General features: G+C 46.1%; 2 protein-coding genes across 2 annotated transcripts; one reads left to right on the forward strand and one right to left on the reverse strand.

The window, feature by feature from the left end:
- Positions 1-12,367: 12,367 nt before the first annotated feature.
- On the forward strand, positions 12,368-13,312 carry LOC124669423 (DNA damage-repair/toleration protein DRT102-like). The gene has a single exon (XM_047206042.1). The coding sequence runs from the start codon at positions 12,368-12,370 to the stop codon at positions 13,310-13,312; it is 945 nt and encodes a 314-aa protein (XP_047061998.1).
- A 7,867-nt stretch (positions 13,313-21,179) lies between these two features.
- LOC124679388 lies at positions 21,180-27,098 on the reverse strand. Its single transcript, XM_047215155.1, has 5 exons — positions 26,648-27,098; positions 26,280-26,441; positions 26,042-26,085; positions 25,890-25,921; positions 21,180-21,487 (listed from the first exon to the last, which is right to left on the reverse strand). The coding sequence occupies exons 1-5, from the start codon at positions 27,063-27,065 to the stop codon at positions 21,286-21,288; spliced, it is 858 nt and encodes a 285-aa protein (XP_047071111.1). The 5' UTR covers positions 27,066-27,098; the 3' UTR covers positions 21,180-21,285.
- Positions 27,099-27,865: the final 767 nt, after the last annotated feature.

Here is a 27,865-nt window from a genome sequence, read left to right on the forward strand (position 1 = left end):
TGATACGTCTCCGACGTATCGATAATTTCTTATGTTCCATGCCACATTATTGATGTTATCTACATGTTTTATGCACACTTTATGTCATATTCGTGCATTTTCTGGAACTAACCTATTAACAAGATGCCGAAGTGCCGGTTCTGTTTTCTGCTGTTTTTGGTTTCGAAATCCTAGTAACGAAATATTCTCGGAATTGGACGAAATCAACGCCCGAGTTCCTATTTTCACCGGAAGCATCCAGAACACCGAGAGCCGCCGAGAGGGGCCACGGGGCCCCCGGATGATACCTCGGCGCGGCCGGAGGGGGGCCACGCCGCCCTATGGTGTGGCCCCCCGTCGACCCTCCTGCGCCGCCTCTTCGCCTATATAAAGCCCCTGGATCGAAAACCACGATGCGTTCGACGAAACCCACGAAACCTTCCAGAGCCGCCGCCATCGCGAAGCCAAGATGCGGGGGACAGGAGTCTCTGTTCCGGCACGCCGCCGGGACGGGGAAGTGCCCCCGGAAGGCTTCTCCATCGACACCGGAGCCATCTCCACCGCCGTCTTCACCGCCATCTTCACCGCCATCGCTGCCTCCATGATGAGGAGGGAGTAATCCATCCCCGAGGCTGAGGGCTCCGCTGTAGCTATGTGGTTCATCTCTCTCCCATGTACCTCAATACAATAATCTCATGAGCTGCTTTACATGATTGAGATTCATATGAGTTTTGTATCACAATTCATCTATGTGCTACTCTAGTGATGTTATTAAAGTATTCTATTCCTCCTGCATTGGTGTAAAGGTGACTAGTGTGTGCACCATGTGGTTCTTGTCGTAGGCTATGATCATGGTCTCTTGTAGATTGTGAAGTTAACTATTACTATGATGGTATTGATGTGATCTATTTGGTTATGTTGATCTATCTTACACTAAAGGTTACTAAAATATGAGCATTATTGTGGAGCTTGTTAACTCCGGCATTGAGGGTTCGTGTAATCCTACGCAATGTGTTCATCATCCAACAAAAGTGTAGAGTATGCATTTATCTATTCTGTTATGTGATCAATGTTGAGAGTGTCCACTAGTGAAAGTGTAATCCCTAGGCCTTGTTCCTAAATACTTCTGCGTTACTACTGCTTGTTTACTGTTTTACTTGTGTTACTACTGCTGCAATACTACCACCATCAACTACACGCCGACAAGCTATTTTACGGCACCGTTGCTCTTGCTCATACTTATTCATACCACCTGTATTTCACTATCTCTTCGCCGAACTAGTGCACCTATTAGGTGTGTTGGGGACACAAGAGACTTCTTGCTTTGTGGTTGCGGGGTTGCATGAGAGGGATATCTTTGACCTCTTCCTCCCTGAGTTCGATAAACCTTGGGTGATCCACTTAAGGGAAAACTTGCTGCTGTTCTACAAACCTCTGCTCTTGGAGGCCCAACACTGTCTACAGGAAAGGAGGGGGAAAGTAGACATCACCCCCAGAAGTCCACCGACCTTGCCCTTCCGCCTATTTAAAGCCTCCGTCGCGAAAACCCTATGACGTTGGACGAAACCCACAGAAACCTTCCAGAGCCGCCGCCATCGCGAAGCCAAGATCTGGGGGACAGGAGTCTCTGTTCTGGCACGCCGCCGGGACGGGGAAGTGCCCCCGGAAGGCTTCTCCATCGACACCGCTGCCATCTCCACTTGCCATCTTCATCACCACTGCTGCTCCCATGAGGAGGGAGTAGTTCTCCATCGAGGCTCGGGGCTGTACCGGTAGCTATGTGGTTAATCTCTCTCCTATGTACTTCAATACAATGATCTCATGAGCTGCTTTACATGATTGAGATTCATATGAGCTTTGTATCGCTACTAGTTGTGTGCTACTCATGTGATGTTATTAAAGTAGTCTATTCCTCCTGCATGGTGTAAAGGTGACTAGTGTGTGCACCATGTGGTTCTTGTCGTAGGCTATGATCATGATCTCTTGTAGATTGTGGAGTTAATTATCATTATGATAGTATTGATGTGATCTATTCCTCCTTCATAGTGTAATGTGGGCAGTGTGTGCACTATGTTAGTTCTTGGTTTATTTTGCAATGATCTATTATGCTCTAAGGTTATTTAAATATGAACATTATTGTGGAGCTTGTTAACTCCGGCATTGAGGGTTCGTGTAATCCTACGCAATGTGTTCATCATCCAACAAAAGAGTGTATGTAGCACATATGAGAAAGAGTTATTTATTATGCGATCAATGTTGAGAGTGCCCACTAGTGAAAGTGTAATCCCTAGGCCTTGTTCCTAAATACTGCTATCGCTGCTTGTTTACTGTTCTACTGTGTTACTACTGCTGCAATATTACCACCATCAACTACACGCCAGCAAGCTATTTTCTGGCACCGTTGCTACTGCTCATACTTATTCATACCACCTGTATTTCACTATCTCTTCGCCGAACTAGTACACCTATTAGGTGTGTTGGGGACACAAGAGACTTCTTGCTTTGTGGTTGCAGGGGTTGCATGAGAGGGATATCTTTGACCTCTTCCTCCCTGAGTTCGATAAACCTTGGGTGATCCACTTAAGGGAAACTTGCTGCTGTTCTACAAACCTCTGCTCTTGGAGGCCCAACACTGTCTACAGGAAAAGGAGGGGCGTAGACATCAAGCTATTTTCTGGCGCCGTTGCTGGGGAGGAAAGGTAAAAGGTACTCACACTCCGGATCTCGGCTACTAAGCTATTTTCACCGTTGTAAGTACTCGAAGCTATTTCCTTTAGATCCTGCAATTGCATCTTTTTGTTTCTTGTTTACACTAGTTTGGCATAATGGACAAGAATGAGCTTCTATTTCTATTTCCTGATTTAAAACATGGATTGTTTGATGCGAAAATTAAAAAACCTATGGAATCTTATTTGCATGCTTGGTAGTAATATTAGTATGAACGCTTTGAACACCATTGTTGATAATAATATAGAAAGTTCTAAGCTTGGGGAAGCTGGTTTTCATGATCTTTTTAGTCCCCCAAGCATTGAGGAGGAAATTTACTTTGATGATACTTTGCCTCCTATTTATGATGATTATAATGATAGTAGTCTTATGGTGCCACCTGTTATGGAGGATAAATTTGATTATGATTACAATATGCCTCCTATATTTGATGATGAGAATAATAATGATAGCTACTTTGTTGAATTTGCTCCCACTACAACTAATAAAATTAATTATGCTTATGTGGAGAGTAATAATTTTATGCATGAGACTCATGATAAGAATGCTTTATGTGATAGTTATATTGTTGAGTTTGCTCATGATGCTACTGAAAGTTATTATGAGAGAGGAAAATATGGTTGTAGAAATTTTCATGTTACTAAAACACCTCTCTATGTGCTGAAATTTTTGAAGCTACACTTGTTCTATCTTCCTATGCTTGTTACTTTGCTCCTCATGAACTTATTTATTTACAAGATTCCTATGCATAGGAAGCATGTTAGACTTAAATATGTTTTTGATTTGCTTCTTGATGCTCTCTTTTGCTTCAAATACTATTTCTTGCAAGTGCATCATTAAAACTGCTGAGCCCATCTTAATGGCTATAAAGAAAGAACTTCTTGGGAGATAACCCATGTGTTATTTTGCTACAGTACTTTGTTTTATATTTGTGTCTTGGAAGTTGTTTACTACTGTAGCAACCTCTCCTTATCCTAGTTTTGTGTTTTGTTGTGCCAAGTAAAGTCTTTGATAGGAAAGTTCATACTAGATTTGGATTACTGCGCAGTTTCAGATTTCTTTGCTGTCACGAATTCCGACCTGCCTCTCTGTAGGTATCTCAGAAAAATATGCCAATTTACGTGCTTGATCCTCAGATATGTACGCAACTTTCATTCAATTTGGGAATTTTCATTTGAGCAAGTATGGTGCCATTTTAAAATTCGTCTTTACGAACTGTTCTGTTTTGACAGATTCTGCCTTTTATTTCGCATTGCTTCTTTTGCTGTGTTGGGTGGATTTCTTTGTTCCATTACCTTCCAGTAGCTTTGGGCAATGTCCAGAAGTGTTAAGAATGATTGTGTCACCTCTGAACATGTGAGTTTTTGATTATGCACTAACCCTCTAATGAGTTTGCTTTGAGTTTGGTGTGGAGGAAGTTTTCAAGGGTCAAGAGAGGAGGATGATATACTATGATCAAGAAGAGTGAAGAGTCTAAGCTTGGGGATGCCCCGGTGGTTCACCCCTGTATATATTAAGAAGACTCAAGCGTCTAAGCTTGGGGATGCCCAAGGCATCCCCTTCTTCATCAACAACTTATCAGGTTCCTCCCCTGAAACTATATTTTTATTCCATCACATCTTATGTGCTTTGCTTGGAGCGTCTGTGTGCTTTTGTTTTTGTTTGTGTTTGAATAAATTGGATTACATCATGCTTGTGTGGGAGAGAGACACGCTCCGCTGGTTCGTATGAACACATGTGTTCTTAGCTCATAATATTCATGGCGAAGTTTCCTCTTCGTTAAATTGTTATATGGTTGGAATTGGAAAATGCTACATGTAGTAATTGCTATAATGTCTTGGGTAATGTGATACTTGGCAATTGTTGTGCTCATGTTTAAGCTCTTGCATCATATACTTTGCACCTATTAGTGAAGAAATACATAGAGCATGCTAAAATTTGGTTTGCATAATTGGTCTCCCTAAGGTCTAGATAATTTCTAGTAAGGTGTTTGAACAACAAGGAAGACGATGTATAGTCTTATAATGCTTGTAATATGTCTTTTATGTGAGTTTTGCTGTACTAGTTCATACTTGTGTTTGCTTCAAACAACCTTGCTAGCCTAAACCTTGTATCGAGAGGGAATACTTCTCATGCATCCAAATCCTTGAGCCAAACAACACTATGCCATTTGTGTCCACCATACCTACCCACTACATGGTATTTCCTGCCATTCCAAAGTAAATTGCTTGAGTGCTACCTTTAAACAATTCAAAATTTATCACCTCTGATTTGTGTCAATGTTTTATAGCTCATGAGGAAGTATGTGGTGTTTATCTTTCAATCTTGTTGGGCAACTTTCACCAATGGACTAGTGGCTTCATCCGCTTATCCAATAATTTTGCAAAAAGAGCTGGCAATGGGATTCCCAGTCCCAAATTAATTAACAAAAATAGACACTCCTCCATGGTATGTGATTGTTGGACGGCACCCGAAGGATTCGGTTAGCCATGGCTTGTGTAAGCAAAGGTTGGGAGGAGTGTCATCACAATAAAACTAAAATAAAAAGGCACTCCTTCATGGTATGAGATTGTTGGCAGGCACCCGAGGATTCGGTTAGCCATGGTTTGTGAAAGAAAGGTTGGAAGGAGTGCCATCCAAAAATAAAATAAAATGGGAGCCGCTCTTTGAAGGTTTGTCCGGCAAGGGGGTTAGAGTACCCGCTACCATTCGTTGACAACAACATACACCTCTCAAAACTTTATTTTTATGCTCTCTTTATGTTTTCAAAATAAAAGCTCTAGCACAAATATAGCAATCGATGCTTTCCTCTTTGAAGGACCATTCTTTTACTTTTATTGTTGAGTCGGTTCACCTATTTCTCTCCACCTCAAGAAGCAAACACTTGTGTGAACTGTGCATTGATTCTTACATATTTGCATATTGCATTTGTTATATTGCTTTGCATTGACAATTATCCATGAGATATACATGTTATAAGTTGAAAGCAACCGCTGAAACTTCATCCTCCTTTGTGTTGCTTCAATGCCTCTACTTTGAATTATTGCTTTATGAGTTAACTCTTATGCAAGACTTATTGATGCTTGTCTTGAAAGTACTATTCATGAAAAGTCTTTGCTTTATGATTCGAGTTGTTTACTCATGTCATTACCATTGTTTTGATCGCTGCATTCATTACATATGTTTACAATATGATCAAGTTTATGATGGCATGTCACTTCGAAATTATCTTTGTTATCGTTTTACCTGCTCGGGACGAAGCGAAACTAAGCTTGGGGATGCTGATACGTCTCCGACGTATCGATAATTTCTTATGTTCCATGCCACATTATTGATGATATCTACATGTTTTATGCACACTTTATGTCATATTCGTGCATTTTCTGGAACTAACCTATTAACGAGATGCCGAAGTGCCAGTTCCTGTTTTCTGCTGTTTTTGGTTTCAGAAATCCTAGTAAAGAAATATTCTCGGAATTGGACGAAATCAACGCCCAGGTTCCTATTTTGCCCGGAAGCATCCAGAACACACGAGAACCGCCAGAGAGGGGGCACAGGGCCACCAAACCCTAGGCCGGTGCGGCCAAGGGGGGGGCCGCGCCCCCCTATAGTGTGGGGCCCCCAGAAGTCCACCGACCTTGCCCTTCCGCCTATTTAAAGCCTCCGTCGCGAAAACCCTATGATGTTGGACGAAACCCACAGAAACCTTCCAGAGCCGCCGCCATCGCGAAGCCAAGATCTGGGGGACAGGAGTCTCTGTTCCGGCACGCCGCCGGGACGGGGAAGTGCCCCGGAAGGCTTCTCCATCGACACCGCTGCCATCTCCACCGCCATCTTCATCACCGCTGCTGCTCCCATGAGGAGGGAGTAGTTCTCCATCGAGGCTCGGGGCTGTACCGGTAGCTATGTGGTTAATCTCTCTCCTATGTACTTCAATACAATGATCTCATGAGCTGCTTTACATGATTGAGATTCATATGAGCTTTGTATCGCTACTAGTTGTGTGCTACTCATGTGATGTTATTAAAGTAGTCTATTCCTCCTGCATGGTGTAAAGGTGACTAGTGTGTGCACCATGTGGTTCTTGTCGTAGGCTATGATCATGATCTCTTGTAGATTGTGGAGTTAATTATCATTATGATAGTATTGATGTGATCTATTTCTCCTTCATAGTGTAATGTGGGCGGTGTGTGCACTATGTTAGTTCTTGGTTTATTTTGCAATGATCTATTATGCTCTAAGGTTATTTAAATATGAACATTATTGTGGAGCTTGTTAACTCCGGCATTGAGGGTTCGTGTAATCCTACGCAATGTGTTCATCATCCAACAAAAGAGTGTATGTAGCACATATGAGAAAGAGTTATTTATTATGCGATCAATGTTGAGAGTGTCCACTAGTGAAAGTGTAATCCCTAGGCCTTGTTCCTAAATATCGCTATCGCTGCTTGTTTACTTGTTTTACTTGTGTTACTACTGCTGCAATATTACCACCATCAACTACACGCCGGCAAGCTATTTTACGGCACCGTTGCTCTTTGCTCATACTTATTCATACCACCTGTATTTCACTATCTCTTCGCCGAACTAGTACACCTATTAGGTGTGTTGGGGACACAAGAGAATTCTTGCTTTGTGGTTGCGGGGTTGCATGAGAGGGATATCTTTGACCTCTTCCTCCCTGAGTTCGATAAACCTTGGGTGATCCACTTAAGGGAAACTTGCTGCTGTTCTACAAACCTCTGCTCTTGGAGGCCCAACACTGTCTACAGGAAAAGGAGGGGGATCCAAGAGCAGAGGTTTGTAGGACAGCAGCAAGTTTCCCTTAAGTGGATCACCCAAGGTTTATCGAACTCAGGGAGGAAGATGTCAAAGATATCCCTCTCATGCAACCCTGCAACCACAAAGCAAGAAGTCTCTTGTGTCCCCAACACACCTAATAGGTGCACTAGTTCGGCGAAGAGATAGTGAAATACAGGTGGTATAAATATATATGAGCAGTGGCAACGGCACCAGAAAAGTGCTTTGCCCAGGACAGTAAACAAGCAGTAGTAACGCAGCAATAGTAACGCAGTAAAACAGTAAACAAGCAGCGGTAGCAGTATTTAGGAACAAGGCCTAGGGATCATACTTTCACTAGTGGACACTCTCAACATTGATCACATAACAGAATAGATAAATGCATACTCTACACTCTTGTTGGATGATGAACACCATTGCGTAGGATTACACGAACCCTCAATGCCGGAGTTAACAAGCTCCACAATTCAATGTTCATATTTAAATAACCTTAGAGTGCATGAAAGATCGACACGACTAAACCAAGTACTAACATAGCATGCACACTGTCACCTTCACGCTAAGAAAGGAGGCATAGATCACATCAATACCATCATAGCACTAGTTAACTTCGCAATCTACAAGAGATCACAATCATAGCCTACGCCAAGTACTAACACGGATGCACACACTGTCACCATTACACCGTGCAGGAGGAATAAAACTACTTTAATAACATCACTAGAGTAGCACATAGATAAATTGTGATACAAAACACATTGCAATCATAAAGAGATATAAATAAGCACTTCACTATGCCATTCATAACGGTGAATAAGTATTACGTGAAATATAGCCTAAGAGACCCACACGGTGCACACACTTGTCACCTTTACACACGTGAGACAAGGAGTCTCCGGAGATCACATAAGTAAAATTCACTTGACTAGCATAATGACATCTAGATTACAAGCATCATCATATGAATCTCAATCATGTAAGGCAGCTCATGAGATTATTGTATTGAAGTACATAGGAGAGAGATGAACCACATAGCTACCGGTACAGCCCCGAGCCTCGATGGAGAACTACTCCCTCCTCATGGGAGACAGCAGCGTTGATGGAGATGGCGGTGGTGTCGATGGAGGAGCCTTCCGGGGGCACTTCCCCGTCCCGGCGGCGTGCCGGAACAGAGACTCCTGTCCCCCAGATCTTGGCTTCGCGATGGCGGCGGCTCTGGAAGGTTTCTCGTACCGTGGCTTTTTCGTGTCGAGGTTTTAGGTCTGGGACCTTTATATAGGCGAAGAGGTGGCGTCAGAAGGTCGAAGGGGCGACGACACTATAGGACGGCGCGGCCAGGGCCTGGGCCGCGCCGGCCTATGGTCTGGGGGCCCAGTGCCCCCCTCTGGTCCTTCTCGTGTGTTCTGGATGCTTCCGGTGAAAATAGGAACCTGGGCGTTGATTTCGTCCAATTCCGAGAATATTTCGTTACTAGGATTTCTGAAACCAAAAACAGCAGAAAACAGCAACTGGCACTTCGGCATCTCGTCAATAGGTTAGTTCCGGAAAATGCATAATAATGACATAAAGTGTGCATATAACATGTAGATATCATCAATAATGTGGCATGGAACATAAGAAATTATCGATACGTCGGAGACGTATCAGCCACCTTCCCACACATCTCCGGACGATCGGCGGCCACACCAAGGACAGATCTAAGCGGAATCCTAGACCTACAGTCACTGTGGCTCCCCATGCCCGGACGTCCAAGGGAATCCCCCACCGCCACGGAAAGAGCGTCGCCCCATCGCCATGAGAGGGAACTCCACATCGCGCAGATGCCATGCCCAACACGTAGCCGCCGCACAGCCAGGATCAACGCCCCAGCCTCCACGCATAGATGACCATCGACGCCATCCCCAGCTGCCACTAGCGATCCGCCGCCGCGATCATTCGTACATGGGGTTCCATCCGAGGTTTTTTAGTCTCCCCTCAGTCATATTTTTGTAAGTTATCATTTATTTGTTGTTCAAATATCGATTCTATACCAGTTGCCAGATTTTTCAGTTCTTTGTTACTCAGAGTGCTCTTTTTGTCGGTTATTCAGTTTCCTGGTTCTTGTTTCATTGGTATTCAGTCTTCAGTGTCTCAGTCTCTCATTATTCACATTCCATCTACGCATTGAATCCTTACCTTTTGAATTTGCCTCAATTGGCGGTTTTTTTTAGTGGTTACTCTTTAGGCTTGGTCACTTAGCCAGTTAGTCAGTTCTCCCTCTTTGGATTAAGTCTTTACTCTTCAGGCTCGAATACTATTTTTTTAGTTTGCATTCCCTGTTTGCATTCAGTCTTTACTCTTTAGGTCTGAGTATTGATTTTCAATTTTCATTCCCTCTTTGTATGCAATCTTTACTCTTCAGGTCTTGTTTGTTTTTTACTCCAAAAAAAGGTCTTGCTTGTTTTGTCAATATTCAGAGAGAATAAAGAATGCAAGAAGAATATTCTTTTAAACAGTCCATTACCACTCATGTTTGATTTGGTTTTTTTTGGCTTCCAGTGTGGTGCTTCTCTATACCTAAATAGAGCATAGGAGGAGGGTGAGCGGAGGAAGAGAGGTCAATGGTTTTTAGCGATCAGTTGGGCTTTTATTTTGGCTAGGGGGATTTGATTGTGCAATTGTTCCTGTGTGGATTTCTTGTTCCAACAAGCGATTTTCTTAGCCAATTATTTTTATATCTTTCGAGATTTGGGTGATCTCTAGTAAACATGAAGAGACCATGAAGTATGATGCATATGCTTGGGTAGGCTACTGACAGCCATGTACTGGTTATGACTTTGAGTGAAACCTTGTTCACGCAAAACTTGCAATTCAAGGCTTAGTCCATTCTTCAAGTGTGAATGGATGTAGCTTAAGGTTCTAGGCGGAAGTTTACCTTAACAGTCTCCGCTGAAATACTGGTATATAAACAACCAGCGAGTATTGGTAAATCTCTAAATGGGGATTTGAGATCTGGTGGGGGATTGTTGAAATAAATGGGCTAAATTATTTGGCCCATGTAGTATTTCAGTTTTGCCATAAATCTCAAAGCCCACATAGTGGCAGCCCATGTGAGTTTGAGCCCAATTTGGTGGCAGCTCACTAGGGAGTGGCAAGAGGTGGGAAGTTTAGTCCCACATGAAAAGTAGGGAGGAAGTTAGACCACCTTATAAGGTGGGTTGTTCCACCACTAGTAAGTGAGTAAGAATAGGAGTGGTACACGCACCCTCCTCCTCCTCCTCGCTCGTCTCGACACGTCACGATGCGCGCCGCGCTCGTGGTGAGTGGATTGAGCCGAGACTTTCCTTTCTTTTTGTAGTTCAGGAAAATGAATAGAGTTCTAGACGGACGCGTTGCAGTTAGTCGGTTCGGGTCGCTCCCGGACCGTGGGCTATCTGTAACCGACTCGAACGTGCCCCACGTTGCCTAGGGTTTTCTGAGCCTATATAATCTCTTGCCCGGCTACCGCAGAAACATATCAAATACACGAGTTAGGGTTTCCACATCTCCCTGCTTACGCCGCCATCGTAGCCTACTCCATCCCGCCCGCTGGCGTGCACCGGCGAACGGGAGAGCAGGTCTCCGGAACCGCTCGCCTTTGCGATCATATACAGGAGAGGGCGAATTAGGTTTTTGGGAAGCGCTCTGTGCGACTGCTCAAGTTCTTCATCACGGGTCGCCTTCCATCTAAGTCGGGCGGTGCTGCCTACCGTCGTCTTCAATGCCGTCTACTTCAACCCGTCGTTCCCGTCGTCAACAACGTTGTCATCAACAACGTTACTGCTGCGACATCATCTGCGACACCTACACCGCCACCTCCACCAGATCGGTACGTGCGACATCTCGATATGTTTAGCGATGGATGTTGTACCGTTTGCCCTGCTACTATTCATGTTGATTAATGCATCTAATATGTTTGAGTTTCACATGTTAGTACTTACCGTCGTCATGCTTAATATTCTGGAATTAATCATGGAAATTGTGCCTAATTATCCAACATTTCTAGGGTTAAAAAATTGTTAGAAATCAACGCTAACTTGGAACTTAAGGTGGGATGTAATCAAATCTTTGTGTTTTGCCGGGAAGTGGTGCTTCGTACATGGTAACCTCGCGGTGGACACCTACGGGTCTGCAGATGCAGCCTAATGGCGCTTGCGGCGTTTTCTCGTGGTTCTGGCACGCTTATATTTTTCAAAGTTGTCCTTATACTATGCAAAAACTAATGATACACTCAATCTGTGGAAATTATATACCTTAAGTAACATAAAATAAAACAACAATTCCTGTTATTGCATATTAATGCCTCCCTTGGTTGAAGTACATTTTGAATCGGAGTTTTTCAAGTTAGGAAACAAAAATAACACAACCACATAATGATGGATGAATGTTGCTAAAAAGGACTTTAAATGCTGATTGAGATTTCAAATATAAGCAATTTAGAATTTTCTTAGATGGTTCATTGTTGAGAGTTTTCTAGATTGTTTTCTTGAGCGTTTTTTTTAGAGTGTGATGGGAATTTCACACACATCGGTGGGCCGACCGAGTTGGCAAAGCTTTGCTGCTCCGATGTTCATCTGGAAAATGAAGTCCACTTATGGTCGTTTTTTGTTTGTTTGTTTCGAATCCCACTTATGGTCGTTTTTTTTTTTCTGCGAATCCCACTCATGGTCGTCGTCTACTCGAGTAAGTTACTGTATTTCTTGCTTATATATACTCGGAGCCCGGTTGCCTAGGTCACTCGCTGCTAGCAACTGCTGAACTGCTCCTCTCCCCTCCCTTCCTACTGCTCCGCAAGTCCGCATCCGATCTCACGTCGACCCCTGCAAGATCAACCGCCACCACCAATGGCCTCCTCCGTCGACAACCGCCTTTTCAAGATATTCGCGGCCGCTGACGGCTTCGTGGAGCAGCACAAGGACGCCATCGTTGCGCACCTCCGCGCCCACTCCTCCGTCGCCGAAGTCGTTGACCTCGGCGTCGACAAGTACTACTCCGCCGCTGCAGCGGTCGCCCGCAACGTCGTCTCCTCATCGTCCTCCGACCCCGCCCTCGAGGTCCGGGGCGTGGTCGTGTGCGGCACCGGCGCCGGCGTCACCATATTCGCCAACAAGTACCCCGGCGTGTACGCGACTCACTGCAGCTCGGTCGCCGACGCCGTCAACAGCCGCTCCATCAACGCCTGCAACGTCCTCGCCCTCTCCGGGATGGCCACCCCGCCCGAGACGGCCGCGCTCATCGCCGACGCCTGGCTCGCCACCCCCTTCCGTGCTCCCTGCCCCGCATCCGGGGACTCCCCCTGGCCGGAGGAGGTGCATCGATTCTTCGACGTTGCACCTCAAGAGATGGCCTCCATCCCCCAGGGATCAGCCCTTGCCCCTGATGACTCCACCTGTGCCATCTGCTGCCTCAGGAAGGGGATGGAGTTTGAACTGTTGGATGCCATGCCCGGCGGCGAGATGCGAGTTGTGCGGCAGAGCCCCACTTCGGCCTACGTCCGCTTCAAAGCTGGATGTGTGGAGCCGGCTCACCACCACACTTTCGGCCACGACTTGGTTGTGATCAAGGGCAAGAAGAAGGTGTGGAACTTAACCAAGAACGAGAAGTATGACCTGGTTGACGGGGACTTCCTGTTCACGCCTGCTGGGGACGTGCACCGTGTGAAGTACTTGGAAGACACAGAGTTCTTCATCCGGTGGGACGGGCACTGGGACATATTCCTCGATGAAGACCTGGAAACTGCGCGCAATGCCATTGATGCCGAGCTCGGTGTGGCTGACACTGACAAGTGAGGAGGGCATGGTGATGTGTGTCGATATGTTATCTATCTTGATGAGGGTTGTGAAGGTGTTATCTTGTCATTCCTCCTATTTGCCATGTTTATTTCTGCAATGTTCGTTGCTGGTATATTGTTGGATTATTGGCCAGGCTTATGAAGCAAAATGGTGATAATAGTAGTAGTGCCACACCTTGGTTTCTCTCGTAGAATCTGAGTTTTACTGAATACAATGCAGGTGCAAGATTTTCTTCAGACTTACTTTCCATGATCCCGACAATTATAACATTTTTTTGCGAAGAGAGTATTATAACAGGTTATCAACTATGTTTCGCGTCAATATTTTCAAAATGTCAGTGTTAAGTGACATAAGATGATATTTTAGGCCATCGGGAGACATCGTTGGCCTAGTTTGCTTTCTGACTCAACAACCATGGACATATTAGTGGTTCTGGTCTCCATCTAAAGATTGGTGGAAAGCAACCTCTAAAATTGCAGCGACTTCCTTTGGATATTTGCCATATTGAATATGGGTGACTTAGTTTTCAGATATCGTCATCGAATCTCAGTTACAACCATGTTGCAACTCACCATTGGCGTGAATCACGAGGCAAATTTACCGGTCATAGATATCGTGAAAGATCTTAGATTTTCATCCCATAGACAGTGCCAATTCACAAAACAATGTCTTTAATAAGACCATTGCTAGACACAACGAATTAAGGTCTGATCTTAGATTTTAAGACTCAAAGGTCATACTATGAAGTTCTCCTTTGATACTGCCACCACTTGCATACCGCTGAATCACCAAGCAAATTTCCCATCTTCACAAAGACCTGAACCATCATTACTAGTTCTGAGCTCTCGGCTTCCATGAGATTCTCCGCCGCTAACTTCACCATGGAACAAAACATCTCCCAAGATGGCAATATATAGTAGATTTTGGTGCCGCTCCCTCCTGAAACAAAATGGTTAAAAAAAACATGGGTGCACACGACTAAATCCCATCCAATCAAGCAATTTCCAGGCCTGATGCGCCAATGGAGTTCGCCGGCGGAGCCTTCTAGAATCCACCACTCCGGCCAGATCAAAGGAAACAAGCATCAATCAGATCTTCATCTTGGTGCAAGAAGAACACTAGGAACAGCACCATTATTCAGGGGAGCCAGCGGCCCCCACGCCACCACTCGTCGGCCGACCCCCTCCGGGAGAAGAGGAGGTAAGCGAACACACGAACCACGCACTCGCGCCACCAACTGGACTTCGCCCTGAGCAAGATGCCAGCACAGCATTGCAGTGAGGCCGACAACTTGCAACGCGCCACCTCCCCACACATCTTCAAACGATCGGCGGCCACAACGAAGATAGATCTAGGCGGGAGCTTAGACCTACAGCTGCCGCGGGGCCCATGCCTAGACGTCTAAGAGCAAGTTCAATAGTAGAGCCAATTGTTTGGCTATAAGCCAAGTGCCATGTCATCTATAGTAATCTTAGAGCCAACATGTATAATAGTGAGCTATAAATTTGTACTACTTTATTAGTGCATGGCCCACCATTCACTCTCACATAGTGCCTAGGAGCACGTGCTAGAGCTGGCTCTTACATAAGAGCCCACTCCTCTTCTCTCTCCTCCAACTAGGCAACAATATATTATTTTAATCCTCATAGCCAGCTGACTAGGATTTATTGTACTTGCTCTAAGGGAAACCATCGCCGCCACGAAAGAGCGTTGCCCTATCACCATGAGCGTGAACTCCATCTCGCGCAGACGCCTCGTCCAAGACGTCGCCGCCGCATGGGTGGGATCATCGCACCAGCCTCTGTGCACAAATGACCATCGGCGCCGTCCCCAGCCTCCACTGGCGATCCACCGCTGCGATCCTTCGGCCCCGAGGCTCCGCCCGCGGTGTTTTATTCTTTCCTCGGTCATATTTGTGTAAGTTATCATTTATTTGTTGTTCACCAGTTGTCAAATTTTCAGCTCTTTGTTATTCAGAGTGCACTTTATTCGTCACCAGTTGTCAAAATTCTGTTACTGCCTTAATAATGGATTCTCGTATAGGTCCTTGATTTGGCTCCAGTGCTAAGCAACATCCAGTTGTAACATGGCAGCTTGTACTGCATTATGCATTCGACACATAAACTGCCATGTCAGGTTAATAGTCTGCTTATATTTTGTACTATAAATTATACACACATAAGAAACTTTCTCTGATGCTAACAATTTGGTTCCTAAGGCACATGCCATAGACAAGATGATCCATGCTTTAGATCAGACTTCTCACACTTTTAGTAGCACCAACTGGCTACTGGCACTTCCCATTTTTATGTTATATATGTACAACTTTCCGGATATGCTTTTTCTGCTACCGAGCTCATGCTCCCGCTCCAATAAAAAAAATTCTGAAAAATAGCAAATAAATCAAGAAAATCAGAATTTTATGTACAATGAACAACTTGTGTTATAATAGCATGCCAAAAATCTCCTACAAAAGATATATGTTCTGATCTGCGTAAAAAAGACAAATCTAATTGTTGCAAACAACAAATCCAAATGCTCCAAGCAGCACCAAATTTGTTATTTTTTGCATAGACCACCAAATATGACGTTTCTCACCACAAAGTTGCTTCCAGTTAGAACACATTCTGTTCGTTGTAAAAAAAACAGATTTTAAAAATTTTGTTTGCTATATTTTGCAAAAATAAATATTGAAACCGGAGCATATGAGCTCGAGTTTAAAAGTGCATTTCTGATTCTTCAGGTCTTTCTTTCATGTAAGCATTTTTTTCTATGTAAACCACTTATTGGTATTTCTTGAGACAAAACTGAATTCAATTGTACTTGCTCCTCACATAACTTGGGGATCTCAGAAATTCTGTAAGGTTGATTGACATGCAACTGCACACTGATTGATCGCTTTTCCGTGCTGTAAAGCAATACACGTAAATCTAGATAGATTCTATGATTTTTCAGATTTTTCCGATAATTATTTTTATTAATATCGCGATGATACCAATTACACCTAACCTGTGCAACAACGTAATACGTTAATAACATCACGAATGCACACAACCAAAAAAGAAGATGGTAAAAAAGGAGGAAAAATCACATTACAATGTTGCAGTCCTCGCAGCAGCACCACAACCTAAGTTCTCCAAAAACGACGCCTCCAACAAAGAAACAACGCACAAGTATCATCATCGCCCAATCGTAGATCTTGGGTTTTGAACCCTCAAGATATTTCCGGCTCTTAAAAGTATGCCTTCTTAAACAAGGCCATTGCCAGGTACAATCAATTAACACCATACCTTAGATTTTCACCCTAAAAGATAAAACTTTGAACTTCAGATGCATTATTGCCCCCACTTAGGTACCATTGCTATGAATCTCGAAACTCTAAGCAAGTTCCTCATCGACACAAAGGCCCGAATCACCATTACTAGTCCGCCAATCTCAACTTCCATGACATTCTCCCTTCTCTGTCTCTCACTTCACCGTAGAACCAAACATGTAGCAAAACTTCGCATCACTCCCTCCTGAACCAAATGGTCGGAAAAATATGGGACGCACGGCCAAATCCCATCCGATCAAGCATACTTCAGGCATAACACGCATGTGGAAGTTCGCCGACGGAACCTTTCACGACACTTCGGCCAAGATCAAGGAGAACATGCATCAGGAAGATCTTCGTCTTGTCTCAAGAGGAACCCTAGGACAGCCGCCTTTATTCAGGCCAGGCACGCAACCAGCAATTCCGGCCACCTGACCCACCGGAAAAGGCCGGCAGATCGAGTCAACCCTGACCGCTACGCCTGCCAATTGACAGGATCATCGAATTGAAAATACCGGCCTGGTTCTAGGGTGAGAGGGAGGGATGATGTGTGCGGAAGGTGGGAAATTTTGGCAAAAAAGACCACTTGCCCCACTAAATTGTCAAAAAAGACCACTTGTGATTGTAATTGACAAAAAAGACTACCTCAGCTGTGGCGGCAGCGCCCCCAAGCTACACGTGGCCTTGCCGTCGCTGGGTGTGGCGGCACGTTTGCCACAGTTAGCGCGCCGTCCGGAAGGTCGAGCATGGTAGGCCATGCCGCCCCTGGCTCTGGCGGCAGCCTGACGTGGGGCTTGCCTCCACCCGGTGTGGCGGCAGGAGCATACTGTGCTCAAACGGAACTTTTCCTGACATGTGAGAGCAAGCAACATAGTAATCATTTTAGATGGGAGCAAGACCTAAACTAAATTTTGCCTTTAGGCATCTCCAACGGGGCGCTGCATTTTGAACGTGTAAAATATCCGCGTACGTCTGTTTGCGTGACCCAAATGATCGAGATCAACCATGCGTTCGTTTGCGTCGGGATGCTCCCAGCGGCATGACGTATTTTTTTTGGTTTTGCCTTTTTTAAACATAAAAACATAATTTACATAGTGGAGAAAGGAAAATATAAAATATATAAAATAACGCCTGCGCCTACTCCTCGTCGTCGTCGATCACGGCGAAATCCGGTACCGGCCACGACCAGTTGGCAACTGGTGGAACATACACCGGTGCGGTCGGTGGTGGAGGTGGAGGTGGAGCCGCCCGCAGATTGTCGCCGGAGGTGGAGGTGGAGTCGAAGGCGGCGGTTGCGGGGCCGAGTTCTGGAGCGCCCGTTGTAGGACCTCTTCCTCCGTGAGGCCAGGCAGCATGATGCCGGTGGCGTACCGGGGAAGCGGCGGCTGCACCGGTCAGTGCACCTCCGAGACGAGGACGCCGAGCCTCCCGATCTCGTCGTCGGTCATCGTCGTCGGGAAGTCAAACTTCCGGCCCTCCGCCATGGCCACCTGCCATTCGTGGAGGATGCAAGCTACAAAGTTGTGTGAATCGTCCTTGCCCTCCTCGTTCTGGTAGGCCAGCGTGTCGCTGTCCTCGTCGTCGTCCTCGTTCAGTGGACGCGCCGGCGGCTGCCGTGTTCGACGACGAGGCGGCGGTGGCCGGTCATAGGGGAAGTCCCGGTCGCCGAGGAAGCCCGCCTTCCTCCTCGGATACTCCTCGGTCTCGCGCCAGCTGTGCCGGGTGCACGGGCGGGACATGCACCCGAATGTGGCTGAGTTCCAGGTGCACATCCTCCTAGCTGTCGCACGACGTCAAGTTCTTGTGCATGAGCAGCGCCACCTCGACGGGCAGCGACACCCTATTCGTCCGCTCCGCCTTCTTGGTCCGCTGCCGGATGCCTAGGAGTCGTGCTTGTTCTTTCCCATGGTTATGCGATGGCGCGGGCGGTGAGGGGTGGGAGTGGAGGTGCCAGTGGTGTGGGAAATGACAGGGACGATGCATGTCGACTTTTAAGGCCGGGCGCGAAGCCCAGCCGCCGCCCCTAAGGGCATCTCCAACGGGGCGACGCATATCAGATGCCCAAAAGTGGTCGCGCGCGGCAGGCACCGCCGCAGCGTCTCGTTCGCGGCATCCTCGGCCTTCTTGAGCGTCTCGAAGGAGTCGACTAACGCCCTCTGCTCCGCCGCCTTCTCCTCCGGGGTAGGCGCATCAGGGTCATCAGAAGACCATGAGATGTTGGAGGAGTCGTCCTCTGCGGCGGCCGCCACCCTGCGGCGTTCCATCTCGCCGTCGAACACCGTGTGGGCCGCCCGCTCCTCCTCTGCTTCCTTCTCCGCGTTAGCCAAGAACTTCGCGTCCCTGGCCAGGTTGAGGAGGTCGTCGGTGTTGTCATCGTCGTCAAACTTCTCGTTAGAGCTCGAGGCCGGGGGAGGTAGAGGTGGAGGTGGAGGCGCCTAGCCGTGGCCGGCGCTGCTCATGGTGGCAAAGGTGGAGGTTGAGCGGCGCCTAGGGTTTAGTGTGGAAGGAGATGAGATACGCGCCCCCTGTTTATATAGGCCGGAGGCAGGCGACGACCGCGGCACGTGTGGCATCGCCATTACTTCGCGCGCAGAGGTAGGCAAAAGCCACACGCCATGCGAGGCATCGCTATTACGCGGCCGCAGACTGCCGAAGCGACGCCTCAAGGCCAGTACTAGCGGCGGAGAAAACGCATCGAGCCTGGATCACTGACAGGCGGGACCGATGAAACGTCCGCCAAACACGAGCGGACAGTTTGCGTGTCCACGGAGCGTCCACAGAGACGCATTCGAGACGCATATTTGAGCTAAGTTTGCGTCGTTGCGGACGGTCCGGTCACTATGCGTCGCTCCGCTGAAGCTGGTTTCTGACGCATTTTCAGCTCGCCGAACGCAAACAGTCGCTTAACATCCGTTTGAGTCGCTCCGTTAGAGATGCCCTAAATCGCAGAGCTTGGTGACGTGCGCATTGTCCACGAGTGGCAGACGTGTGTGCTCCAGCCCTAAATATTTGCGTCGCTCCATCTCTCAAAAATGCCCTAATTAAATCCTCCAGCCGCCAAATCGTGTGGAGGTGAGCCCACGTCAGGCTGCCTCCAAAGCCAGGGGCGGCATGGCCCGCCACGCTCGGCCGGCCGGACGGCGCGCTGACTGCGGGCAAACGTGCCGCCAGTTCCACCGGTGGCAAGGCCACGTGTTGCCTGGGGGCGCTGCCGCCACAGCTGATGTGGTCTTTTTTATCAATTGCACTCACATGTGATCTTTTTTGACAATTTTTTGGAGCAGGTGGTCTCTTTTGCCAAAAATTCCGGAAGGTGGAGTCAGCCTGGAGTGCCTTGGCAAGACACTCTCTCTCGACAAGAAGATGTGCCTTTGCTTCTTCCCAGGTGATCTACCGTCAGCGGAACAATATCAAAGCATGCATCTAGAATCACAGTTCTCTGGTAGATACCATCAACCGCTCCTCCAGTTGATCACATGTTAAGCGGCCACTTTGAACGCCTACAATCACAGTTCTCTGCTAGATAGCATCAACTGCTCCTCCACCTGATCATGTTAAGCGACCACTTTGATCTCCTACAACTGATCAGATGTTAAGCAACCACTTTGAACGCCTACAGTCACAGTTCTCGTCAACCGCTCCTCCAACTAATCACATGTCAATCGACCACTTCGATCTGTAAACTCATGACCTCCAACTCTTTAAGTGTTACAGGTGTCACCTGGCCATATGTTTGCACTCCATTCACTTGTCGAAGGGCATAACTCAGAAGTTCTGCTACGAAGAGAGCAGAAACCACATATTAGGTAAAAAGATACATTTAATGCGTTTACCACTAAACTAAAATAGTACTCCCTCCGATCCGGAAAAAGAGTCGGAAAGTAAATTTTGCAAACACACCCTTTAGCTTTGTATTTCATCAGCCCGCACTCCTCCTGAAGCAACCAGGCCCACGAGTCCACGAAACTCCTCCGCGTGGATAGAGTTGGAAGCCCGCGTGGGTCGCTCCTCCCGGCTGGAGGCGGAGTCGCCAACCCCGACAAGGCCCCGACCCCTCCTCTCAGATGTTGACCTCCCCGGCGGTGGAGCGCTGCTCCGGCGGGCTGTGAAGTCCTCGCGACGGAGTCGAGGGAACCGTTGATCAGAGCCCTCCTCCCCTTAGGACTTCGGCCGCCTCTGATTGGGGAGCACCATGGATCAGAGCCGGCGGCGGACGGGCGGAAGGCAGCCGGCGGCGGACGGGCGGAAGGCAGCTGGCGGCGGACGGGCGGCCTCCATGGTTTCGTTTCGTCGGGCGGTGGCGGGCGAGGCTGGAGCCGGCCACCAGCGCCATGGAGATCTGGGGGCCAATCATGCCACCAAGCAGTTGTTCTGCTTATTCTAATTTTGCTTAGTTTAGAAGGGGTAATCTGCAAAACGTGATTATACTACGCCTCGGACACTTATTCCGGATCGGAGGGAGTACCAACAAGGGAACTCCAGCACTCCATCAAAACGCAGGACAGGTTTTTCCTTCAGCAGGTATCCACATTCACAAGCACAACCGTACGTGAAACCCATCGAGCCTACTAAACTATATATATGCCTAGCTACAGTAACTAAGTGATTCCGGCGAACATCGCTACCAGCGACAAGTGAGCACTCTATTTGCATCTCCCTACTGGCCCTTTTTATTCCTTCTTTTTACTGAAACTGGCTCGTTCCCTCCATACATATCGAGAATGGTATTCCTCACCACCTTCATCAGACCACCTTTTGTTCGCAACAATCTATAGATCCCGAGCCAGTAGAGTCTGCCATGCTTCACACCAACAGCTCCGTCATAGACCATTGCAAAATACATAAAGATGTTGAGCGTCCTGAGATCCGACAGATATTTGTGATTACATAAGACATAAGCAAAAGGGTTCACAAAGCTATCTAAGAAAAAAATTAATCGAGAAACAAATGCTTTGCTTTATGGGATATCAACCTTTGCTGAAGGCACAAAATTCCAGTAGTTCACACACAAACACTAAAATTTCAGTAGCTATAGTAGTTCTGTACAGTCGATTCAGCAAAAGACCCTGTTCATTGGACACAAGCAACAATTGGTGCTCTACAGGGTGCTCCAAATACATGTCCACCCAACAGATACTAAGTTTCTACGGATGAATTTGACACCCATGCCCCCTCAATCTATGCTGAGAAGTTAAGAAGGTACTATTGCCAGGAAATGAAATCAGTAAGAAACATTCGAAAGGGTAATGATGAATGCCCTCTCAGATGAGGCCTCTGTAAGTTGTACATTTGTAGACTCTTGAAAATTCACCCGACAATCCAGGACTCAGGGACACGTTTTTTTCTTGTATATGTAAAAAAATGGTGAAAACATATGATATGTCTGGCGCAAAAAACAGAAGAGATTAAGTTAATGATTTCTCATGCAACCATAATATGTGTGCAGACTTCCAAAGGCCCTCATATGAAACAGCCACCATATTTCACTTCGGCGGTCAGCTATCAGTTAGTATTGTCACAAACTTAACTTTCTTTACTTCTACAAAAGAGGCGGTTGGCAGTGACAGTCCGCCTGCCTCTTTCTTCTATTGGCAGTGACAGTCAAGCAATTTAAGGGGCAATATCGCCGAAGGGAGGCTACGGTGGTAATAGGGTTGAAAGAATACTCGTATCAACAAGTTGCAACTTCTTTTCAGGAAGTTCATCTCCAAAGAACTCCAAGATTAACTGTGCTTGGCCCGGAGCAATTTGACGATGGGTGATTCACCGGCAAGTCCTTCCCATGTGCGAACAAGTGAGGAAAACTTGCGCATAAAAGACTAGAGAACTGCCAGGGGTAACAAGCCTGGCCGGTGGGTGCCGGGGTGTATCCACACCCCGAATTCAGTCCGTTCCACACCCCGTCCTGAGCAATTTGAGGATGGGTGAAATGGCCACCTGCGCAGAAAAGATTAGAGAGCTGGGGGGGGGGGGGGGGTAGCAAGCCTGTCCGGTGGGTGACCGGGTTGTTTCCACACCCCGTCCCGACTGCTCGATCTTCTCATCCAACAGGGACCAGTCTTTCTTCACACCGGGGGTTCTCCCCCATCATCGCCGTTGGTTCACTGGCAGCCTCCGCCCAGATCCCCACCCTCCACCTCAAACGTCCCTCAAGCTTACGGGCACCGCCACGTTCGACCCCATGTCGCCCTACTCGCTGATGTTTCATTCTCTCCTCCAGGTGGCTCACCAGCAGAGCAGGGCGGCTGAACCATCCTCTTGGCGCCTAGGGCGGTAGAGCATTGGGTCGGGCGCCTCGCATGGGCCAAGCAAGGGATCGCGAGGCAACTACCTTTGTGACACCTTTTCTTGCTATATAAGTCACAAGGGTACTTTAGTATATGATGTTAGCATGCTGGTGGACACATCAAAGAAGGTAATATGGCCTCTTATATTGAAGTTCCCTTGAGAAGGAAATGACGAAGAGCAATACTAAATCTACAAGAATTTACTATATCGGGCAGAATCCAGGTTACCGACGTGCCCAGCTTTCAAAAAAACAACGCGATTATGTGTGCTGAATTAATTGTCATCCATATGTGCACTTTGGTTTCCGTGCTCAGAAAATTTACGAAGAGGCAAAAAAATTCTTACCAAACTGGTGTTAGGAACAACTTCATATGGAGGGGCACCTATTGCTAACCATGGTTGATTCTGTCCTTTTGTGGAGCTGAGTAGATTGACAATTATGCATGCTTATGGTCAATTTCTGCTGCAGTGTGAGCATATGTGATTTTTTTTTCGAGAAAACGCAAAGGACTCTTTGCGTTTCATTTCATTGAAGAGATAGAAGTTTACAAGCCTCCTAGGAGGTGTTACAGGGGTTTATTACAGCTAGGAAATTAGTGCACATCCCAGGTCGTTGGCAGCACGTCTCTCGGTCCCTTGGCACCGGCTGTAGCCCAGGCCGCCGCTTCGTCTTTGATGGTAGCACATAGGCTGCGGATGGAGGGCTGCTGTCCATCGAAAACGCAGCTGTTGCGGTGTTTCCAAATCATCCAGGGCACCATCGGTGTTATGGTTGCAAGTCCTTTGCGCATTGGTTTTGGGGTGTGCTGCCTTGCCACGATCCACCAATCGTTTAGGGATGCATCGTCCTGTGGCGGCCTGCAGGACATGCGCAGCCAAGATAGAGTTTCGTGCCAAATCTGCCGCGAAAAAGGGCAACCGATGAAGAGGTGGTGGATGGTCTCTGCCTCTTGGTCGCAGAGCGAGGCATTTGGCATGGTGCTGCAGGCCTCGCCTCGGCGAGTCGATCAGCGGTCCAGCATCGATCGATGTTGGCGAGCCAATGGAAGAATTTGACTCGGTTAGGCGCCCAACTCTTCCATATGAGCTTCCAAGAAGCGCAGTTAGTGGAGCCTTGGAACGATGCGAGATAGGCCGATTTGGCGGTATACTTGCCGCTGTTGTGCCACTTCCAGATCAGGGAGTCATCGATTTGTATACACCGAGTTAGAATTTATATTTTTTTAGTTGATCACACTATACGCACCAATTTTGTATTACCAAATAGTGATTGTACATGCATCTTCCATTATTTGTTGCTTCACAACAAACATTTAGCATTGGTTTACATAAACATGTACATGTATTTAGAATTTTGGTCCTATAGAGTTGGCCTCTAACTTGTTGCACAATGAGATAACATACAACACAAAGTATTGATTGGTGAATATCTCAAAACAACTCATTTGTTGTTCGGATTTCTGTGTCAATCTATTATTGGTCTGAGAACGTTAAGGGACTTGCATCATATGATTCATAAATCAGGGAAACTTTGATGACCTTCAATAAATACTATAACATCAAGAGACATCACACGCCAGCACACGCAGGGTGACATGGTGCTTTGATGTGGACTGTTCAGTGTTATTCTTGTACTAGGTCTTTATGTTGTCATTTGGTGTTAAAATGTTATTTTGTGTATACTTGATCAATTTGCTATCAATCTTTTTTCTATTCAAATTCTAACTAGCGAATATCGCAACATTAGTACTCCCTCATTCCCAAAATATATGGCACGAATTGTTTCTCACGGTCTTTAATGCATAATTTTGACCACTAATATATACTAAAATATATGGATTGAGAATGTATAAATAGTATTGTTGCATTCGTCTTTCAATTCTCTTCCATTTCATATATATGTATACAAATTTTGTGGACATATTATAAGTACAAATCATAGTCAAAGCTGTAAGTCGATGACCAGGGAAATTTAAGGGCACCTTATATTTTGGGACGGAGTGAGTAACAATTATTGCAGTACAGACCGAGAAGATTATATTTGTATTGGAAGCAAATGGGGCATTGGTGGTGAAGCTGGCCAATGGAGGAGTACAGTAGTGTGGCACAAAAGTTATAGCTACATCCACATCTAGAAAAAGTTGAGTCACTTATTTATCGACGCAGAGAGTAGGTTGCTTGAGAGTCAGAGGATTTGAACTATTGCAAACATATATTGTGAGATGTTGTATTGAACATATTTGACCAGAGTACACAAGTGATTGTATTTCAGTTCATGTTTTAAATACTCATTCTTTCAGATTGAACAAGGTTGGGCGGGCTGCACTGATCCAAGCCTTATCAACTAAGCCAGATTTCACAACGCATTTGAACAATCTTTTTTATTTGTTGCATGGATGCTTGACATCCATTTTTTACTTATGTTATGGTTATTATGATCCATTTTCGTGCATCAACCTCTTACCCTTGAACATGCAAATATATTTTGTATAGTCTGCAAATAAGAATTTTAATTAGATTAGGGGTTCGCTGATTTATTTCTGCAAGTAAATTACAAATAAAGAAAATGTGAGGGTTGGAAAATAATAATTATTACTAGTCTAGATAACTTTGTGCATGTTATAAGAAGTAATAAATTAATGAAGTCCATAGCAACAATCTAAATACACCACTTACAAATATATATATGTCTCGGTAGAAAATATCGTAAGTTTGCAATCATTACACTGTTATTCAGATTGGCCTGAAGAAATTAGCATGAAATTTTAGCAAATAAAAAAGTTATGTGCAGCTTTGTTTCTATTTCAATGGCATTGATTAACTATATTTGCATAGCAGGAAAAATATTGGAACCTTTTGTTCAGAATACACATGAATTGGAACTTGTAACTAATATATCACGCATCAAATATGAAGCATCAAAGTATGGATATTTCTGTCTAGATAATCGAATTCTTATGCTGCAACACTTACCAGATCAATTCAACAAGAAAACGGTAGAGGCCCTATCAATAGCAAAGAAAAACATATAAACATTAATTAATAAAGCATCTAACTCCACAAACTTCCTAGAGAAAGGAGTATGTCGAACATGTTGACACATATTTTGGCGGAACATGTCATACCTGAAAAGCACTATTATCCTTGAAAGACAAAACAAGTAGGAGCACTGCAGCAAAAGAATGGGAAACAAATTATATCAAAATAAGTGCAAAACTACCACAAAAAACTAAGTGTGAATAAACAGATACATAGTCAGACCATGTAATTTGTCCATGTGCATTCTAATGTATTACTGGAGCAAAATAGCAACTCGTGAACAGAAAAGAATAAGTACGGTAAACGGAAGTCTTTTGAACTCACTTAGCTGTATCCTTGCACATATGCTAAATGACCTCCCATCTCTTTGCAAGTGGGCTGATAAAACACTTAACTTGTAGAAAATATATCCAAGAACAATGTCCATGAACAGAGTAGGTGTTGTTTTGCAGAGTTGGTACAACCCACCAACAACAAACAAAACGCCTGCATGGACCACAAGATATTGAGTATCTACCCGCTGAATGTTGCATTATCAGTTTATAGATAATCAAAAAGTGTACAACTTAAGATGTGGAATTGTATTCTAAGTTAAACGATACAAGTGTATAAAAAATAATATCATGATATTCAGTGTTAGTAAATGGGCGAAATAGATATAAAGTTATCTTGATTGGACGTTTTCCCTTTACCTGAGAGGGTGCCGGCGTGGAAGCTGCGGCAGCGGAAGAAATTGCCAGCGGCCACCATCTCACGCAGCGTGACAAGGACGGGTTCGAGCGGGGCAGTGACGAGGGCATGCCATATAGCATCCAGTTCTTTACTGCCCTGACCAGCTGGAATACAATCGGCAAGAGGGAAAAACTCGCCGTCTTCTTCGAGCAGCGCCTCCATCCACCAACGGCCAGGCGGCATGGGTTCCGAGTCTGAGTCCAAGTTGTGGGGGTACCTCCAGACAGTAGGGGCGACGCAAGACAGCCTCGAGCAGATCCCATTGTTACGGTTGTTGCATCCAAGGAAACTGGCGCTGCGCGACCAGAAGGGTCGCCTGGCGGCGGAGGCGGAACAGCGCCAGAGAGAAGATGACATGGTGGCTGAATTGATTGCCATGGTTGCGCTTTGGTCTCGAGATACTTTAGGCTTTTGAGGATTCGATCTCGTCAGATTAGTTTTGCCGGAGGCTGGGCGGCGGAGGGAGGGCAAAGGCGATGAGGGGGCAGCGGGGGCGGCGTGTGGGCGGGAAATAGGGCAAAGAGCCAGAATGCCGGAACGAGATCGTCTGACAGAGGGACGTTGATGAATTTGGTTCGTCCATTGCGCATCCGACGACGGCAGTAGGTGAAATCCCCTGAAAACATAGTTAGGACTTAGGAGTCAAGCCCAAAAAGCAGCTCGACCTCCTTCTGTTGGCTCGTGTGAGGTGCAGGCAACATAGCATCTTCGAGATGGAGACAGCGGCGGCGAAGTCTCCTCCTGTGGGCGCGTCCGCGCTTGGAAGGTGAAGGAGGAGGCATCGTCTTGGACTGATTCTTGGATGTTCGTGGGGGCCGGCGTCTTCGATTTTTTTCTTCTAAGAATTATTACATCTATTGGGCCTGGGCCTAATCTTTGATAGAGAATCTAAGCCAGTAGAAGGTACCGTAAAACATACCTTTTTAATTGACACAAATTAAAAAATCCTGCATTTTTTCTAGCTTAACGGATAAACTTGGGGAGCTAATACTTGAACTCGACCATTTGGGCTGGCTGAGCAGAGACACCGACATCTACACCTCGTGGCTGTCCGCAGCTCCGACGAGCGCAATTGACCATGGTTGTTCATTCCATGGAAAAAAAATAGCGCGCTATTCCAACGCTAATAAGCGCTATAGCATATCTAGAGAGCTGACGCTACGCTATTTTGGCGCTAT

The sequence above is a fragment of the Lolium rigidum genome, chromosome 7 (genome assembly GCF_022539505.1).
Source record: "Lolium rigidum isolate FL_2022 chromosome 7, APGP_CSIRO_Lrig_0.1, whole genome shotgun sequence".
NCBI lineage: Eukaryota > Viridiplantae > Streptophyta > Magnoliopsida > Poales > Poaceae > Lolium > Lolium rigidum.